Genomic DNA, 20,558 nt, shown 5'->3' with positions numbered 1-20,558 from the left:
GATTTAGTGAAATAGTGGCTCCGAAGGGAAATCACACAATATCATCATAAATTAAATAAAGCCAGAGCAAATCATTTCACAAGTCTATCACATTCATTTTTTTTCCTCTCCAATATTTAAAGCCACCACCGGTCGATTTCCTTTGTTTTGTTGTTTTTGTTCAGAGCTACTGTGAAGTATAAAAATATCCTGAAATACTACGTGGGATTTGCGTCCAAACATTTTAACGTTCCTGAGAATCCCAACAGCTCAGCGTTGATTTGATAGCAACACGGTACGGGAAGCGTTTCCACCGAGCGCCATTGAACACATCACTTTTGTACGTCACGTTGTCTTACATTTTGGGGATAATATACAGTCATGTGGAATGAGCAAACAAATATTATTATGACTGTGGATCTAGGAGCATTTGCGTTAAAAAACAAAAACAGTTTTTGTCTCGTTTCGAAAACAGTGAAGACAATTTTGAGTCTCGGATGTAAAAAGCGTGTTTTTGGAAATGGAATGAAAATGTCATGGTTGACTTTATTTTCCCGAAAAACAAACTTTTATGAACTTTCTTTGCGCGTTTTAGAAAAACACTTTTGTGAATTTAACCGTACAACATCGGAGAAAACGGTCCGTAATAATTTATTATTATTTATTTATTTCACAAACTTAAGTTTTTTGCATTTTTTTTGACAATTACTCTCAATGCAACTAAAGCAATTTTTTTTCATTATCTCTGAAGAAAGTATGAGTTCAATGAACGCAGTTAGTTTGGTCCAATTTTTTTTTTACATATATATTTTTAAAATCTAATGTATAATTTTGGTTCTTCAGTGAACATTTTTTTTTGTAAAACAAAATTGAGTCTGTAACATTTTTGTAAACGCTGAAGCTGATTTAGTTTCTAATGAATCTTTTAACATATTTTTGACATACGATTTTCCCGTAATCTTATTTTCACAACATTGAACACTTAACCGTCAATAAATCCATAGTTCATGTTCTTGATCATTTAAAATGTTCCCTAAATGTATATATTTTCTCCTAAACACCAAAGACGGCAGTCTTCAATCCACTGAATGCGTACGTTTTTCTGAAACTCGAAAACCCTTTCAAATTTGGTGATATTAATGTTAATATTTTCATGTAACCGAAAACAATTTAACATATTCAATTAACCTAAAGTACACACTGAGGAGTTTTCTATGCAACGAGTGTTACCTTTTTTCGTTGTTGTCGTCTTCGATGAATCGACTTCACGCCCCCTCCTCCCGCAATCATCGACGATTTAGAGTTTTAACATACATATTTTCCAAACACACGCAACATTTTTGAGTGTACGTATTCTTTCGGTTGTTGTGGCTGTCAAAAAAGTGGATGCATTTGTACTTTTGTGTCCTTTGGCAGTGGTGATGAGAAGGCAACACTTTGAGAAACAAAGTGTGAAAGTAAACAAAACCACAGCAGCTCCTGTGGCTATTTTTCTTCTTCTTTTTTTTTTTTTTTAAGTGTACACCAGGGGTTCCAAAACTTTTGAGCGGCCACGGACTCCTTACAGCTGGGAAATTTTTTACAAGGACACCGTCGTTATTAAAAAATAATAATAATAATTAAAATACCACATACACATGGCATGTAGAATGTAAAAAGTTGCCTATTTTTAAAAAAGTAATATTGGGATGAAGTCATGTTTTTCCCCCCCAAAAAAAAAAAAAAGTAGAAAAAAAGTCGTCATTTTCCACAAAAAAAAGATGTAATCTTTACAGAACAAAAATTAATTTTATTGGGATGAAAAGTCACAATCCTAGGAGAATAAAGCTGTATTTATCCAAGATAGTATTATGATATTAAACTCTGTAACACAGGAAAACAGTCATTTTTTTACCAAGCAAATTTAAAAAATACCACTTTATTCTCCTAATATTATGCCTGGGGTATATTTACTCTGGAAAATAAGAATAACTATTATGAAAAAATGTATTTTGTTCTAAACAACAAAAAAAAGACTTGTTCCTTTTGTTGACTACAGAAAATGCCATAAATGGGCTAAGACTCAGCATTGATAGTCACAATGTCATAACACAAGCGTATATTCTTTATCTTCTGCGAAAAACCTCTGATATTATTGAAGTTAATTGAGATGTTAAAAGTAATTGAACAATTTCGTCATCTAAATCTTTAGGATTATTAGAGCGCCGCTCAGGTGTCCACATCGCAAGGAGCGGCACAATGAATTGAATGAAATCAAAATGCACAAATTAATTTGTTGCATTCCATTTGACTCAGCTATGTTAAATACAACATTTATGACTGCGAACTTTAATGGCATTTTCCATAATTCAAGCATGGTAAGGGAACAAATTCAACTCGTATCTCAAGGGGTCAGTGTATTTCGTGGGACCCCCCGGCTACGGCTCGTCGACCCTTGAGGGTCCAGGCACCCTAGTTTGAGAACCGGTGGTGTACACTATTGGCCGGAAATGTGCTCGCGGGTGCTTTACGCTTGAAAACATGCATAACGCAGTAAATAATACGCAGGTGAGCGGTGAATGCGGCGGCGAGAGTGGCAAATTACTGTCAGGAGGACGGCGAGACGCTCTTGCCGTTGCCGCCGCCGCCGCCCACCACCGAGCTCCAAGAGGGCACGGGGCAGGTCCAGGCGCGGTAGACCAGCATCAGGCCCAGTCCCAGCGCCCACGTGCGTACCGGCGACAGCAGGAAGGCCAGAAGGCCGTACGTTTCCAGCAGGAAGTAGCAAGAGTGCGCCTGCCAGGCCATCAGCAGCAGCATGAGCAGGTGCACCGCCAGGCACCGCCAGCGGCAGCCCGGGCGCAGCAGCAGCGAGCGGAAGCTGTTGCCGCGGCAACGCAGGTGGAGGCTCCAGCACAGGTACAAGGTGAGCGGCATGTTGAAGAACAGCAGCTGGCGGGGTTGGGGCGGCACCGGAGATTAGCGTCTAGCGCAGCCGCCTCACGGTCGTGCGGTTCCGGGTCGCGATCCGGCCTCACCTGAATGACGCCCACCACGTACGTGAGGCTGCCCTCCAGGAAGTGTCCGTCGATGAACACCCCGAACGCGAAGCAGGCGCCGCTGTGGCCGTCGATCAGCTCGCCGATGAACCACGGCCCTGCGCCGGGGGGGAAGAAAAACGAGGACGACGACGCTAACATTAGCATCAATACTTTAGCATCTGCACGGGAAGCTACAAGCAAAGGTTTCTACTTCCTGGTTTTGTTCCCATTGGACTGATCGGATTTCCGGGACGACTTAAATATTACGGGTTCTACCGTTTGTTTTGGTTCACCTTCCCATTGGCTCGACGGGACTCCCAGTCGGACTCGCTGTCGACGAACTTTTTGATAACAAATGATGTGCAAATAAACGTGCATCAAGTTGTTTTTGACTTTCTATTCCCGTTGGCTTGGTAGCGCTTTGTTCTTTTTGTTTCCATTGGTTTGATACCAACTTTTTATCAATAAATGACCTTATGATGAAAATCGTTGTCATTCCTTTTGGGTTAACAGGACTGCCAGCCGGAGTTGCTATTTATAAACTTTTCGTGATCCAAAGATTTGTAAATTAAGGCTTCCGCCTGCTATTTTTGGGCTCTAGACAAGAAGGAACACTAAGACGTACCGTACCGACTTTTTTCACACGCTTTCAACCCCGCGGTTTATGCGGCGATGCGGCTAATTTGTGCATTTTTCTCTAACGGCCGCAAGGGGCCGCACGAGCGGAAAAGGTAAAGATTGAGACCGGTGGAATATGTGTGCCGAGGAAGTGACTTTTACCGGTCCGGCCCTGTTAGCAGTGCACTGGCGTGTTACTCCCGTGTCTCAGTTAATTTTTACCAGTATGTTTTTTTTTTTAAACCGGTCCTCTTGGCGCTAGCGTTAGTGTTTCAATGTGGGCACTTGCGGCTATTACACGGCTGCGGCCTATGTATGTACCAAATGGTATTTCCTTTACAAACGTATTGGGTGAGGCTTATAATCAGGTGCGCACTGTAGGCCAGGAATTACGGTACATTTTCGTAGTTGTAGAGTGGAAGTGGGTCAACTCACCTAAGGCTGTGCACAAGTTGAAGAGCAGCAAGGAGTAGAAGAAAGAGTCCAACTTGCTGAGCAGCCGGAGCGACACGCAAGCTCGCGAGGACCACCCTGCCGATGGGGGGGGGGAAGACGCGCAGTCAAGGGGGTGTACTACGTTTTGTGCGCTGCAGGGCTCTCGCACTCACCTCGGCCGGCCGGGACGTGGCGCAAGAACCTGAAGGACAGCAGCAAGCCCACGTTGAGCAGCATGGTTAACGCGAAGGCCGCCCGGCCCACCACGTAAAGATCCGTCAGCAGGATGAAGGACTGGGCGAAGCCGAAGCTCGGGGTCACGCCGCCTGCGTCCAGCGTGAAGTGCTGCTCCCGGGTAGTGTGGCGCCCCAACGAGTCCTGGCTCATGAAAAACAAAAAGAATCAGGCAAAAAATACATTTTTCCTTTCTGTTTTGTACTATTATTTTGTATTTTCCATCCAATATATATCATTTATTGCTTATTTGTAATTTATTTATTTATTTATTTTTTTTGCCTACTAAATTTGTACGTTTCTTTTTTCCCCCCAGGCTGAAGCCTCACGACATTCGGACCGGTGTCACACGCGGTATCGACTGACCTCCACCTGCACCCGGACTACGTGTTGCCCGGTGAGGTATCGCGACGGGTCCCAGGCCAGAACGTAAAGGGGGCCGCCGGCAGGGTGGCATTCGCCCAAAAACTCGCCGTCCACGCTGACGCGCACCGCTGTGATGGCGGCCTCAGAGAACGCCAAAATCCTGTTGGCAGATGGTAGATTAGAGTCATAAAATAATGCTTAAAAGACCAAAAAAAAAAAGTCATGAAAAATGTTTTTTCAAATAAATTAAAATCAATTCCTAAAAACACAAAATTTCAAAATCATTGAAATACATGAACATAGCAAATACAATCATTTGCAAAATAAATAGAAATAATATAAAAAACAAAATATGTAACTTAAAAATGTAAGAAATATTTGCAATTAAAAAAATTATGATTCAAAAAAAACACCCATTATCTAAATATATTTGGATAAGTAAAAAGGTTTATTCAGATGAATTAATAATGAAAAATAAAGAAACAATTTTTGTCAATAATAAAACAAGTACATTTTTTAAAAAAAATTAAATTTATATAAAACAAAATTTAAAAGAATTTGTTTTAAAACATGACTAAAAATAATATAGACATTTAATTAAGAATTTGAAATGATTCACCTAAATTCAAATAAAATGAATGGAAAAAACTAAGAACTTGGTTTCCGTGTTGCAGACCCGACCTTATGTGTGTGGACCTTCGCATGCGGTCCAAGGGTTCCAGGCCCGGATGCAGGTACTGCGCATCCTTGGGGTTGGTGATGAGCACCGCCGGCCACTTTTCAAACTTCAGGTCGGAGAAACTCAGCAGGTCGTGGTCAAAGGCCAGAACCCTGTACCTGCGCGGTGGAAGCACTTCTCAGTTCAGTTTTTTCACATTTGCTGTATTTTCAGATGGTGAATCCCAAATAAAAAGCGAGTGACGCTCTCGCGCTCACCTGCGGTTGTCCATCCAGTCGCCCAGCTCCAGCTCCAGGGTGCCGCGGGGATGCCGACTGTGCAGGACGGGCATCAGGCCGCCCAGCGTGTGCAGGTGGCCGCACAGGTAGGCCACGGCCGACCTGAGCGCACGGGAAAGGAAAGGAACCGGACAAAATGGCGAACTCCTGGCCGAGAAGCTTTTTCCCAAGCGCGCGCTCACCTCATCAGCTCCCGCACGCCCGGAGACGGCGACACGATGGTGGAGGTGGTGTAGTGGCCGAACCAGATCGACTGGTTGCTCTGAAGACTCTCGGCCCTGAACGCGTCCAGCGTGTCCATTTGGGTCTGCAAAACAACAAGTCAGTTCCTTCGTTTCACAGCACGTGCTACATCACTTAAGCTATTAATAAACATTTATTTAAGTACCATAATTCCCGGGATACAGAGAAAACCTGGTTATAAGCCTCGGTACACAGAAAGAGTTTAACGCTAGCACGGGCCTAGCGTTAGCGCGGGGCTAGCGTTAATTTAACTCTTTGTGTACAGAGGCTTATAACCAGGTGCGCTAACGCTAGCGCCGCATCAACGCATAAACCGCAGGGTTGAAAGCGTGTGAAAAAAGTCGTGGCTTGTAGGCCGGAAATTACGCTACGCTACTTTATCCAACTATCTGAGAAGTCGCGGCCGTACACGGCGTCTGTTCTTCATATGTATATTTCAAAGCTTTATGCATATTAACAAGAGAAATATGCACGTGAGCTGCAAGTATTATTTCTGTCCGCTTCCGGTCGCCACTCTCGCAATCTATACTGTCGTATCTGCGACTGTAAATGTGCGTGGCTTTAACAATGCACAAAGTAAAGCGACATTAAAAAATACAGGAATCATCAAATAGATGACTGTTTTTCAATAAATAAAAATGTCAACAAAGTTATTTTCATGTGTAAATATATATATATATTGCTTCCCACCTCATTGAGAATACCAAAAAAATTGCATAGCCTAAAGAAATACATGTAAATTAAAAAAAAAGGAAATGTTAATTTAAATAAATGTCAATAGAAAAACAATAGTTACCCCAAAATATATATATATATTTTATTTATATAAAGATTTGATTTAAAAAAAAAAAAAAAATATATATATATATATATATATATATTTTTTTTTTTTTAAATCAAATCTTTCCGCATTTGGTGTGGGCTGCCGCCACCCACCTGATTGAGAATCCCGAAGAAATTGTACGGCCTCTTGGGTCCCGGCGTCAGCGTGGCGTCGGCGCACACGAAAGAGTAGTTCCCGAAGGGCGTGGCGTGCACGTAGTGGAAGGAGCCCACCTTCTGATTGGCCGAGTATTTCCTACAACAAACGGACGGCGGGCGGCCCCGAGTCATCCACGGGCGCGTCGGACGCTCATTGCTTTGAAATGACGCTCATACCAACCGGTAGTAATTGTTGACGCTGTCCAGCGACATGATGTTGAAGGCATCTGGACAAAAAAGAAAAACAAATATTTGAAATCAACAACAATTATCGTCATTTTAACGCTGATAAATACTGTAACATGACATTTGTCACTGCTCAACTCTAAGAATCTCAAAGAAATTGTGCCTGTTTTATGTAATAAAAAACAGATAAAAATCAATAATCTCCATTTTTAAAATGTTTACATACACAAACGTGTATTTGAAAAGTACGAAAATAAAAAAAATACAAAATTACAAATACATTGTGGGTTTTTTTAGCTCACCTGATTGAGATTTTAACAAGTCTTTATTCGATATACAGATTAAATAGCCATCCATCCATTATCCAAGTCGCTTATCCTCACAAGGGTCACGAAAGGCGGAGTACGCCCTGAACTGGTCGCCAGTCAGTCGCAGGGCAAAAACTTTACAAATAATGCTAGATGAATATAAATTAATGCAATAAAACTGTGTCGCTGATCCAGCCCATCCGCTTAAGAATCCCAATAAATCTTTATTTTATACAAATATAAATGTAATTTTTAAAAAAAGTAAAAAAACAATTAAAAAAAACCACCAATGTACTGAGTCTGATGAGTAACTTCTTTTTTTTTTTTTTTTTTTAAATGCGTCCATCTGTTTGTTGGTGACTCAGGCAGCAGGCAACTTCCTGGCTCGTGGAGAACAGACGGAAACGATAAAAACTCAGTGCTGTCGCAATCCCAAATTGTTTCATAAATGTAGTTTTCCCTCAAAGGGGTTGATCCAAACTGAAATGGCCTCTGATGTCAGAAAAAAAATGCATTTTATTCTGATAAAGTAGACATTACATTACAGCAAAGCTCTGGGCTGTCATGACGCTTGTAGACGGTTGACGACATTATTTCCTGCGGGGACTATTGAATGATTTCATAACGACAGGGTCTTCCGGAAGAGCTCGACCACGAAATCTGACGTTCTCCTGCGAGTCCCTGTCGGAACATCGCCGAGCGTGACGCATTACCGTGATTCCCGCGGATGTCGATCCACCGCGTGCGCTCCATGACGCCGGACCTCTTGAGGACGTTGTGGTAGGCCTGCCACTCCACCTCGTGCTGGAGCGAGCCCACCTTGCTCGCCGTCTTGGCGTCCGTCAGGTCCCCTGTGGCGATGCGACATTTCGGCGTAACAATTCATCAGTCATCATTGGGGTGGGGGTGCGATACCTGTCGCAAGCACAAGCGACGGCTTGATCACGTCGATGGTGTTGGTACAGAACTTCTCAAAGTCGGGAATCCGTCTCGGGTCATGGAAGCGGCTGATGTGGATGTCGGAAACCTGGAACAGCAGAAAACTGAAGTGGTCTTTGGGAGTCACGGACAAAATGCTAACTTTTTGTGTGCGTGTACACTGCAGACGGCTTTAGCGCAAATGCAAAACGTCTGTAAAGCCGAAGTACGCCATGTAGTTGAAAGAGACAATTCAACATATTCATTTGTTTTATTGTGAAGGGTCGCAGTGAGGGTCCAAAAAAATGATGTGACATTACAACCATAGAGCTTCAACAGGGATCCGCTCTGAGCCCCTTCCTGTTTGCTGTAGAAATGGAAAGGCTGACAGATGAAGTTGGACTGGAAAGCCCTTGGACCATGATGTTCGCAGATGACATTGTGATCCGCGGTGAAATCAGGGAGCAGGCGGAGGAACAACTAGAAAGATGGAGGCACGCACTGGAAAGGAATGAAGGTTAGACGAAGTAAAACAGAATACGTGTGCGGGAACGTGAGGGGCGGAGGGGGAAGAGCGAAGCTCCAGGGAGAAGAGATGGCGAGGGTGGACGACTTCAAATACTTGGGATCAACAATACAGAGCAGCGGTGAGTGTGGTAAGGAAGTGAAGAAACGGGTCGGATGTCTGGTGTTCTTTGTGACAGAAGAGTATCCGCTAGGATGAAGGGGAAACTTTATAAAACAGTAGTGAGGCCAGCCATGATGGACGGATTAGAGACGGTGGCACTGAAGAGACAACAGGAAGCAGAACTGGAGGCGGCAGAAATGAAGATGTTGAGGTTCTCGCTCGGACTGAGCAGGTTGGATAGGATTAGAAATGAGCTCAGCCAAAGTTGGACGTTTTGGAGACAAGATTAGAGAGAGCAGACTTCGATGGTTTGGACATGTCCAGCGGCGAGAGAGTGAGGAAATTGGTAGCAGGTTGGTAAGGATGGAGCTGCCAAGGAAGAGAGAGCGAGCGGAAGACCAAAGAAAAAGTTGATGGATGTTGCGAGGGAGGACATGAGGACAGTCGGCGTTCGAGAGGAGGATGCACGACACAGACGAAGATGGAAAGACATGACACCCTGTGGCGACCCTGTACGGGACAAGCCGAAAGCAAATGAAGAAGCTGAAGCTAACGTGGGCAGGTATCTGACTGACAACCTTTTCTTTTTTAACTGGGCAGGAGGTCAAAGTCTACCGACATTTCCTCCGACAATGACACACGTCTGTGCTCGCTGATCCCTTCATGTAACTCATTCACAGAGCTCATCCACAATAGTTCGGGAAGTACACACATATTCTCGTCAGGGGCAGAATAATACGTACTGGTATTTGGGTGGGATAGGGACCAACCATTTCCATGACGAAATGATGAAAAATCACAACAGATAAAACACAGACGTTTACCTACAGGTGCCAAAAGATGGCGGCAAACCGCACTTTGTGATATAAAACACCTCAACTCATTTCAACAAATAGTACCTCGTAGATGCCACCAGGTGGCGCGCAAGCGGAGTTAAAAACAAAAACAGCAGACACTAGTTTAGTTTTGGAGGACGCCCCCAACCCCCCACCGACACACAAATACATACATACAAATATGTCGTTCATTTGAATGTATATACTTCCCAGTGACAATTTCGTTATTTATTGTTACAGTCGTTTTTTATGTCAATCATGCTTTAAAAGTTATTGAAAATGGAGGGATGAATTCTGGTTAAATCGGTGTAATTAATAAACAAATACATGACTTGATTTTTTTTTTTTTTTTTTTTAAAACAATACCTGTATAAACCAGAATAGGTTCTCCAGCCTGTCCCCGGGAAACGGGGGAGAGCTGCCCCCCCGGTCGCTTCCGTCCCCGCCGCGGACGCTCCGTTTGGGGTGCCAAGCCGTGTCGTAGCTGTCCAGCACCCACGAGGCGAGGCAGGCCAGGGCCAGTCCGACGAGAACCAGCGACCCGAACAGCTTCAGCATCCTCCAGCCGTGGCGAGAGCGCGGGGAGAGGACGAGCTGCTGCTGCTGCTGCTGCTGCTGCTGCTGGTGCCGCCCGCCCCGCACACGGCTAAAAACTCTCGATAGCGTCTTGTCAATACGAAGCTAATGGACGCCGATATGAACCAAAAGACAATTCACGCGTGAGCCTCGGTGTCGCCGCCATCCTTCCGAGGCGCCGGGTTCATTCGGCCCGGAGTGTGGCTGCCGCCGCTGTCAAGATGAGGAAGGAGGAACCAGCGACCGAGCGGCTTGACTGCCGTTAGCTCGTTCGGTTAGCCGCCTGTCGGCTAACACCAACAGGGCACGGACTCGGCTGGAAGGGATGACGTCACAGCGCGTCGCCGAATGGCCCGGCGGAGATGACGGATGAAGAGGTCTCACTCTGCTGTTCTATTTTCATATTTTCACAGCTCGTCTGCACGCGCTAGCTCGTTAGAACGAAACCACGCAGTTAAAAAAATAATAATGATCTCAAATTTTGGGTGGTGCTGAGTTTCAATTCACTTTAGCTGGACACGCCGAAAGTGATCTAAAACACACTGGTGAAAATGTTATAATGATTAACAACTTTAATAAGCTAGCATCTTTCAAAAACAATCCAAATCAAAAAAATCAAAAGCCTTAAATGTCATTATATGTTGTTCATACAGCGAAATGATGAGTGCTTCTCCACAAGGTGCAAAAAAAAAAAAAAATAGAATAAAAATCAAAGAACATCTTGGGTTAAAAAAAAATAGATCAAACATCCGGGCACAGTTATTGCTAAAATAAATTCATGCACAAAAGTGCCGTTGCGTAATATTCCATTACAGTGCTGTTATTTCAGTGGTTTGATGGCTCTGGGGAAAAAAGCTGTCCTTGAATCTGGATGTCCGTGTTTTGTGGGACCTGTACCTGTGCGTCCGTTATCCTTGCCGCTCATCCTCACGAGGGCGCCGGAGCCGATCGCAGCCGACTTCGAGCAAACTGGTCGCTGAGCGGGAACTGGCGAGTGTAGTGTTCCATTATACACCAGGGGCGTCAAACTCGTTTTTCTCGCGGGCCACATAGTACCGGCTTCCCTCAGAGTGCCGTTGTGACCGCGAAACATCCATCCATCCATCCATTTTCTTTGCCGCTTATCCTCACTAGGGTCGCGGGGAGTGCTGGAGCCTATCCCAGCTGTCAACGGGCAGGACGCGGGGTACACACTGAACTGGTTGCTAGCCAATCGCAGGGCACATAGAGACAGACAACCAATTGCACTCACAATTACACCTAGGGTCAATTTAGAGTGTCCAATTAATGTTGCATGATTTTGGGATGTGGGAGGAAACCGGAGTGCCCAGAGGAAACCCACACAGGTACGGGGAGAACATGCGTCCGGGATTTGAACCCTGGTCCTCAGAACTGTGAAACAATCAAAATATTTCATCGTCTCATCATATCTACATCATCAATTTATGAAGTAGTTTTGGAATCAGAAATCAAGGGCAATGTGCTTTTCAACTAGTAACCCCCCACTCAAAAAAATGCTTGTAATATCTCAACTCCATCACTCATGATGACGCCAATTTGAAATTTTGGTCCAGATTTCGCAAGAGTCGTGCAAATTGACGCTCTAGATTTGGCTCCGCGGGCCACATAACATCACGTGGCGGGCCGAATCTGGCCCCCGGGCCTTGAGTTTGACATCCCATCCCATCCCATCAACGTTAAACGTTTCAAAATTAAAATAACCAGTGACCAATGTACCAAGCAAGCAATATCTTTAGTCACCCAGTTCTCAAAGAAATTCGATTAAATTCAATGAAATTTTCACAGATTTGACAGATTTTTATTGAGAAATTGAATTTCTTACGTGAAAACCGATCTGGCTTCTCAGCAAAACTCAACGACAAGGATTTTCACAGACCTCAAAATTAGCTTTTGATTCCGATAGATCATCATATCATGACAAATATAGTCGAGCGATATGGCATGTAATTAATGAGCAATTCCTTTGAATTTTATCATTGCTGAAGTTTAGCTTTTTACGTTTTTTTTTTATTTTTGTGCAGTTAATGTCTCCCGATTTGGGCCATATTATTCCACTGAAATGTGATGTACTTGGAGAGTGAATTCGTTTTATTTAAATTACACGTAAAAAAATACGAATTACATTAAATAAAGTGTTAAAAAAGGTTAAATATGAATAAACTCCATCACGAGTACTAACAAGGCGGTTGGTAGTATTGATTATGAATCGCGTGACCCATCTAATTGACATTAAACAATCTTTGCCTTTAATGGCCGGCCATTTTGGATGTGTCCCAAAGAAATGTCCCCCACTCAGTTTTTCCATCATCATAATCATAATGAGTTTATATCTTGTTGTAATAATTATCTAAACTAGACCGTACAGTTTTCGTAAAAAAAAAAAAAATAATAAACACAAATTCGACATGGCGTTGAAGCTCCCGTGCGCGTGCTCGGCCGTCTTGTTGCGAGGGCTCGAAGCGTCGGGTGCGCGCACGCAGGAAGCCCCGTCGTGTCACGTCACGTCACGTCACGTCACGGGTCCGCATCGGCCGACACGAGAGATGCTGAGGTGACAGCCCCGAGAAGGAGAAACATATCGGGAACGTTTTTGATTTTTATTATTTTTTTGTTTCCCGGCGCCGAGGCCGCGATCGGATCCCGCGGCCGTCGTGCAACCGCACCCGGCCGTCTTTTGTTTATCCTGTTTTTTTCTTTCCTTCCTCGGATCGAGGCGAGGTAAAAAGCCCTTCCTTCCTTCCTTCCTTCCTTCCTTCCTTCCTTCCTCCCTTCGTTCACTTTGCACGCTCCCACGCCACGCCACGCCATTTTTTTTTTTTTGCCCCGTTCGTGTCCCCACGTCCGATCGCGTCCACCTCCGCGCGTGCTTCCGTCGGCTTCGTCTGGCGACGCACTCGCCACGCAACGGTTGCCAAGTGGCCCACCGACGGCCTCTGCGGCTGCCGACGAGCTCGCCCCGCTCGCTTCGAACTGCGGTTGGTCGAGGCGTGTTTTATTTTTTTCCGTGAATTTCGAGTGCAGTCGCGCGGGGACGTTTCACTCGTGCGTGGCTTTATCACGCGTGCATGCACGCGAGCGAGATGCTGGGTGCATGGGCGAAAAGCAGCAGGGTGTGGAAGGGGGTCGCACCCGCCGCTCTGGCTCCGCACCGACGTGCAGCAGAAAATCTGTTGAGCTGATGATATATTGTAGAAAATGTATATTTGTCGTTCAATTAATTTTCTCCAATCATTTGCATGATTGTGATTTTTGATTCCCTTGAACACATTTCCTTCTTCGTCTTTATATTAAAATACTATTTTAGCCCTTTTCAACTGCACATTTATATTTGTAATATAAATTATTTTAAATATATTTTTTAAATTGTATTCATTTGTATTTGAATTAATTCTGACAATTTTGTATGTTGTCTAGATATTTTTGGGGGAAATATTTTTCTGCTTCACATTCAAATGTTCTATTAGTTGTATAGATTTAACGAGTATCATTTTCAACATTTAATGCTGCACATTGGTATGAAAATATTCATATATATATATATATTTAATACCTTTAATTATTTATTTATTTTATTTTTAAATGTTTTTTTGCTTTCATTTATATTCTAATATTCTTTTATTAACACGACTGTGCATTTCAATTAAAATATGTTGGTCATAATCTCATACACATTTATATATTTTTCTTTTTTGATTAATGCTCCGAGTCCATTTATATTTTTTAATATAGATTTTAATTTTTTCATTTTTAAGTTTCTATGTATAATTAATTAATTAGGTTTTTAGTGTACATTGCATTTCTGTTTTTTCTTCAAAATAAAACGTTTGTGTAGCATAAAATTGCAAAATATTTGACTATGTCAGTGAATAAATAGTAGGGAATATATAAGAAATACTGAAGTTTAAATAGAAATTCTACATAAATATAATGTGCAACAGAAAAAAATAAGTTTGATGATATGTAAAAATATCAACGTGCAGCAAAATATTTATTTTGAAAAATACAGTCATGTGCAGCAGAAAATGTATTTAAAAAAACGCTAGCGCTCAAGTACTGGAGTACATATTTATCGATATGGAGTGTGACAAATGTACAAATATGCAGCAGAGGATTAAAATATATACATCGATAATGAAATCAGTTTTCAAACGGTAACAAGATACACTCTCGGGACAGTTCATTAGGTACCCTTGTACAATCTAATCAGATCCATTTACAGATAATTGTCAGATTTAAATGAACTCAATTCGTAATAATTGAATATTTGTTTGTGTCCATGGTCATGCGATACGGGAGTTGGACGGTGGTTGCCACGGAGACGCCAGGACGCGTGCGATTCACGCCGGTCTCGGACAGAGTCCGCTCCTCTCCGCTAGTTTGTTGTTCCGATGGAGACGTGAAGCCGACGCGTTCGCCGAGATAAATCTGTCGGGTTCTCGCCGAGATCGGCCGAGGCCTCTTGCGATTTCGTGGAAGGTGGCGGTTCAACACGTAGATGTGTATATATATATATTTTTTTGTGCAATTCAATTATGAAGAGTGCCTTCGTCAACTAATCTGCTAGCTTAATGCTAACGTAAACGGCCAAACACCTTAACATGCATATAACGTACTCACAGACGTATATTATTATTCCTATGCTAAGAATGGCTAATATCACTGCTGAGGACTCTCTTCCTCTACTGTCCATGTCTGTATTATGGCGCCTCCAGGTGGCCAAGGCACACACAACACAAGGAGCAGTATAGACTATTTAATTGAAGCAAAAAATAATGACCAAAAATGTTTTTGGAACGTTGGGAGGACCGATCAGTAAAGCACGTAAAACACAACGTCAGGTTGTGCTAGCATGTCATTCAGACTCGCATGCTAACTAATGCTAATGCTGAGCCATGTGTGAAGGTGTTTTGCGTGTGTTGAATAATTAAGCTAATGTATTACATAACGTAGAAACATTCATGATTGTGTGCGTGCTACAAGTTGATGCTTTATGCTTGCTTGACGGTTCTACGAAAGACGTTCTTTACTGTTGACGCACGTCAAGAATTCGCTGATGTGTCAAACCGCCGCAGTTTGGCGCCAACTACTGGCGAGGAGAATTTGCTCAATGTCAGACATTTTTTGCTTTTTTTAAGTATCAGTGGTGTCGCGTGGGATCGATTCCCGCTCAGTGACGGTGTCGATATCTGCCCTGTGACTGACTGGTGACCAGTTCACGGTGCAGTCCGCCTTTGGCCCGAAGCTAGCCGGCCTAGCCTCCAGCTTTCCAGCAACCCTTGTAAGGATAAGTGGCTTGGATGATGACATGACAAGTATCGGCGGCTGTTATCGACGGCGTTCATAAGTACGTACCCCGATGCCTTGAAATAAGGCCACCATCAGCCGCCCTGATACTCTTATCTGGTGTCAGTCCTTGCCTAAGCCGAATAATTTCTGTACATTTTATGCTTGCATTTGTTTTTGTAGATTGTGTTCAAAAAGAGATTTATGCTCTTAATATGGCAGCTATTTACCCGTTGCCGATGCTTCTGGAAGCTCTCAACGAACGCTGGTTCATTTGTCCTTCGGTTCTCGGTTTGGAAAGCACTTTAGATTCTCGCAGAATCCAAGTCTCGTCACTCGTGATTTTATGTATTTCGGTAAACGTTTTAGCACCCCTTTATGCTACCGCGAGCCGATTAAATCCAGAACCGAGAGCGCCGTTGAGCGTTCAAAGACGACAGTCTGCCGTCCCGGCGTATCTCTGAAGCGACCGCATCGAGGCCGAGGTCACGGTTCACGGCCGCCGTCCTTCGCAAAAGTCGCCCCCTCGATCTTCCGGATCACGCGTCCGATCTGGTCTTGCGGAGGGCCGTTACGTAACGCCGTGTCTCGAGTGATGAATGAAACGTTTGCGCGAGCGCGATGTGAAAAGGATCTCCCGCCGCGTAGCTACAAAAACGTCGCTAATCCGTCCGTCGTCCAGTTGGGATTCGTGAGTAAATCGCCGACGGGAAAGCGATGCGGGCTAAAGGAAGACGCGCAGGTCAAAGGTCTGACCGGAGACGTCTCGCAGCTGCTGCGTCGGAGGCGGCGCAGTGCAAGCGTTCTCGAGCTCGAGGGCCGACTTTCGCTTTTGAAATTGACAGCTGGGCCGGGCTGTTCATAGCGGGCGCAAAACTCAAAGAGAAAATCTCGCTTTCAAATGCCATCAATCCATCCCTTTTCTCTGCCGCTTTTCCTCACGAGGTTCGCGGGGAGTGCTGGGGCCTATCCCAGCTGTCAACGGGGGAGGAGCCGAGGTACACCCTGAAGTGGTTGCCAGCCAGTCGCAAAAACTTGCTTGCATTCACTGGAGACTCTAAATTGCCCGTAGGTGTGAACTCGAGCGCGACTGTTGTCCGTCTCCATGTGCCCTGCGATTGGCTGGCGACCGGTTCAACCTTGCCTCCTGCCCGTTGACAGCCGGGATAGGCTCCGGCACTCCCGTGACCCTTGTGAGGATAAGCGGCTAAGGAAATGGACGGATGGATGGAATTTTAGGCTAGATGAACGCAACATAACTTGGGGAACTCTTGATGACGTCAAATGATCCAGTTAAAGAATCGTCCAGAGTCCGTATACGGCCTTGTATCCCTAAAGAACGGTAAAAGCGCAGCCGGGCACTCCGCATTGTTGTCTACGTTGACACTTTTGTCGTAGCGTTTCTGAAAACGTTCTTCATGTTTTTGTCTGGTTTCTCGCCCACAGGGTTGTGTCACAGGTTCCAGATGGTGGACGCCGGTCTGACACCGTGACTCGGGCGGTCCGCGTCTTCAGCCGGCATGAGCGGGGGGACGGAGCAGGCCGACATCCTCAGCGTGCTCTCGCTGGTGAAGGAACGATGGAAAGTGGTGAGCCGTGGAATCCCTTTAGCCAGAAATTTTGGTCAGTCACGCTCGTGCAATTCTCACTGTTAGTAAGTCTCAAAGTCTTTCAAACAAAGACACAAATGAAGTCGAGCCGAGTTATTACTTTGGCTGAGCAAGTCGTAAGTCAATCACAATATTTCGATTCGCACATTAGCAACGTTGAGCTAGGAGCCGCACTCGCGTTAGTTAGCCGTGCTCGCACATTCACCATCGCATCAGTTTTTAACTGTTCTGAAAAAGTCTTTGTGTTACTTGCGTCTTCTCAATAAAACCCGGTTCTTGTTCGATCAGCTAGCGGCGCAAAGTTGGACAGTAACGGCTTTTATAGTGATTGGGAAATGTCCTAGTTGCTTGTTTCCAATCTCTTGTTCACGATTTTAGCAAAAACAAAATGCGTTTCGGCACCGGCGGATTCAGTGGTTCGCTGATTTTATAAAAAATTTCAAAATTATTTTTTTTTCTTATCGTCCTTCTTTTCCAGTATATTTTCAATTTTTTTTTTTCCTTTTTTTATTTTTGGTCAGCCATGTCCTCCTCTCCCCTGAGTAGCGGAGGTCCGCTTAACTCAAACTCGATCACGCGTTCAAACGTCAAACAATAAAATAGTCGTCTCAAGTCTGGAGTCGAGTCAAGCCACGTGACTTGAAGTCGCCACAACTTGGTCGTATCTTAACTCCGTGCGTAAAAAAGTCAGTGACGCATGGCGGACATCTCCGGGGTCGCGAGTAGCACTGCGGCAGCGGCGGCTCTAAAAATAGCCTCGCCGTTGCTATTTGTGGCGGCGATCGAGCTATAAAAGACGCAAGAGAGAAGCCGCATTGTTTCCCGGAGAGAGAGAGAGGCGGCCCAAATCCTTCAGCGCCGGCCGCGTTCGCTCCTCGCGGCGCTGCCGCTTCCCACTCGGCGAAGGAGCGCGATTACGTAAGAATGGTGCGGTTAATCTCCGCGTGGAGGACGGGCGAAGGGCACGCGGCGGCTTACGGGGAAACGAAAGATCCGCTTAGTGCTCAGAGGTGAGAGTGGAAAGGTTGGGGAGGGGCAAATCAGGTGAGGAGATGCGTGCGGCCCACGGCAGCCATGTTGGTCCCCCCCCCCCCCCCCCGCCGACCCCCCCCCCCCCCCGGGGGGTTTCATTGAGGGTTGGCGGAATTTATGTTATCAGGAGTCCAGTCTCATTAAGTCATTATCCTAAAACTGGTAAATTAAATTAAAATGCACTTGGCCGGCACGGTTGATCAGCTGGAAAGCACTGGCCTCACAGTTCTGAGGTCCCGAGTTCGATCCCGGACCCGCCTGCTTGGAGTTTGCATGTTCTCCCCGTGCCTGCCTTGGTTTTCTCCGGTTTCTCCAATTTCCTACCACATCCCAAAAACATGTAACATGAATTGGACTCTCTAAATTGCCCATAGGCGTGATTGTGAAACTTCACACAAGGGAAGGCCGGGATTTGAACCCTGGTCCTTAGAACTGCGAAGCCAATGCTCTACCGTGCCACCTCCATCAGTAGTTAATCATTTGAAAAGATGATATAAATAACATTTTTACTTTTTTACTAAAATTATTAGACTCATCTTACAGCAATGTTGTGTTTACTTTCTAAAATAATTTGATTAATTATAAATGAACCGAATAGAATATGAGACCGAGTTATTATTGCATCTTTCAAACAAATAATTTGACACACAATTCTGTCGGTTTTATAACGTAAATGTGGCCGGCGGACAAATGTCAGGTTTGCGGAATCTCTGCGTAAAACTGGGAATCGATCCGGAATCTCATCCAGGTGAAGAAGATCGGGGGCGGAGGTTTCGGGGAGATCTACGAGGCGCTGGACCTGCTGACCCGGGTCAGCGTGGCGCTCAAGGTGGAGTCGGCGCAGCAGCCCAAGCAGGTCCTCAAGATGGAGGTGGCCGTGCTCAAGAAGCTGCAGGGTGAGTCCCCGAGTACTTTCCGCGCTTTCCTGTTTTTCGGTTTTCGCCCCGTCGATCGTCCTGACCGCTCTGACCTACGGGGGGGTCGGATACCCGAGACGATCTTTGGGATTCCCGTCGATGGAAAAGGCACACCGAGGCTGCCGTTTTAGTTTGGAACGGTTTCACTGAGCAAGATCAATTTTTGAAGGTATGGCTAACATAAGTAGACCCACAGAATAAAAAGTCTCAAAAACCCGTCCCAGAAAAAACACAGGAAGTCTGCCGTTTCGGTTTGAAGCGTCCAAAGGGAGTTTTTGTCGTGGGCTGCATTGTAATTACATTGTAGTTACGGTTTTCCTCTGGGCTCTTATGACTGTGAAACCAGAAAAACATTATTGCACAAATTGATGGATAACTAGTAACTACATGAAAAACTAGTTAAAAACCTTTGGGGGAAAAAAAAACATTCAATATCTCAGTGTTAAAATGTTGAATCATGGAAGTTGACACGCGTGATTTGCTTTTGTGTCCCACGTAAAATGATGTGCCGGGCCAGCTCAGGCCCCCAGGCCTTGAGTTTGACACCGGTGTCCCGGGGAAGGGGAAAAAAAAGAGACGCATGTCCTCACAAAGGTCACAGGAGCGCTGGAGTGATAGGGGAAGACATTCAAACGCCGCACAGGCGGGGTCGGGATTTGATCCCTGGTCCTTAGAACTGCGAGGCAAAGGCTATAACCAGTTGGTCACCATGGCGCCCTGAAAAAAATCATTACAAAAAATAATTCATTTTTATCTAACAATCACTTGATACGTTTCAGGTATCACACATGCCAATAACATCCATTTTCTTTGCCGCTTATCCTCACGAGGGTCACGGGGTCCAATAACACATTTCTTTCTTTTGTTAAGAGTTTTTTTTTTTTTTTTTTTTAAATTTTAAAGCACACGTCCTTTACTGTACGTTTCTCCACATCCGGGAGGAAAATCAATGGTCCGGGATCATGTTCGCCGTCTAATGGCCGAGGCCCCGGCGTGGCTTCTCCCGAGGGGATCCTGAACGTAACCAGAGACAAAACCTGACTCCTCAACTCTCGATCCGGCTGTCCAGAGAAAACCTCTACGGAAGCCTCATCGTTGGGCCAAAGGAAGTCTTGACGGTTTGGTTTCAAGGCGGCCATTTTAGGCTCATTCTGAACATTTCTAGGTGTCCTTGAATATGAAATTACCGGAAGGTTTTGCGGCCTGATCCATTCTCAAGTGTCGAGGTGACGTCGTGCGTCGACGCCTATGAATTGTCCCGTCTTTCGTCCCTCGCAGGGAAGGACCACGTGTGCCGCTTCGTGGGATGCGGCCGCAACGACCGCTTCAACTACGTCGTGATGGAGCTCCAGGTGGGTCGCCTTTGGCCTCCAGAACAGTTCTGTTTTGGAGCCTAGAAAGTCGGGATGT

The 20,558-nt window shown here is 44.9% G+C and overlaps 2 protein-coding genes across 6 annotated transcripts in view; one reads left to right on the top strand and one right to left on the bottom strand.

The window, feature by feature from the left end:
• Positions 1 to 1,686: 1,686 nt before the first annotated feature.
• On the bottom strand, positions 1,687 to 10,585 carry tmem62 (transmembrane protein 62). Its single transcript, XM_061843815.1, has 13 exons — positions 10,076 to 10,585; positions 8,243 to 8,354; positions 8,041 to 8,178; positions 7,015 to 7,060; positions 6,789 to 6,930; positions 5,792 to 5,916; positions 5,589 to 5,711; positions 5,334 to 5,489; positions 4,653 to 4,812; positions 4,226 to 4,430; positions 4,053 to 4,148; positions 2,997 to 3,115; positions 1,687 to 2,910 (listed from the first exon to the last, which is right to left on the bottom strand). Exons 1-13 carry the CDS (start codon positions 10,265 to 10,267, stop codon positions 2,566 to 2,568), a joined length of 1,959 nt encoding a protein of 652 aa, XP_061699799.1. The 5' UTR covers positions 10,268 to 10,585; the 3' UTR covers positions 1,687 to 2,565.
• Positions 10,523 to 20,558, top strand: part of ttbk2a (tau tubulin kinase 2a) — a 27,561-nt gene continuing 17,525 nt past the window's right edge. For 2 of the 5 annotated variants that reach the window (XM_061843807.1, XM_061843803.1), the window contains exons 1-4: positions 10,523 to 10,662; positions 17,036 to 17,178; positions 18,980 to 19,127; positions 20,427 to 20,500. In XM_061843807.1, coding sequence (XP_061699791.1) covers positions 17,110 to 17,178; positions 18,980 to 19,127; positions 20,427 to 20,500 — 291 coding nt within the window. In that variant the 5' untranslated portion in view covers positions 10,523 to 10,662; positions 17,036 to 17,109. Of the gene's footprint in view, positions 10,663 to 12,837; positions 13,025 to 15,629; positions 15,651 to 16,804; positions 16,932 to 17,035; positions 17,179 to 18,979; positions 19,128 to 20,426; positions 20,501 to 20,558 lie in introns of those variants that run through there. The other 3 variants (XM_061843804.1, XM_061843805.1, XM_061843806.1) reach the window with 3 other exon arrangements.

Source organism: Syngnathoides biaculeatus, chromosome 15, assembly GCF_019802595.1.
Source record: "Syngnathoides biaculeatus isolate LvHL_M chromosome 15, ASM1980259v1, whole genome shotgun sequence".
Taxonomy (NCBI): Eukaryota; Metazoa; Chordata; class Actinopteri; order Syngnathiformes; family Syngnathidae; genus Syngnathoides; species Syngnathoides biaculeatus.
The sequence above is the reverse complement of the archived record's forward strand: the minus strand, read 5'-3'. Positions and strand labels throughout refer to the sequence as shown.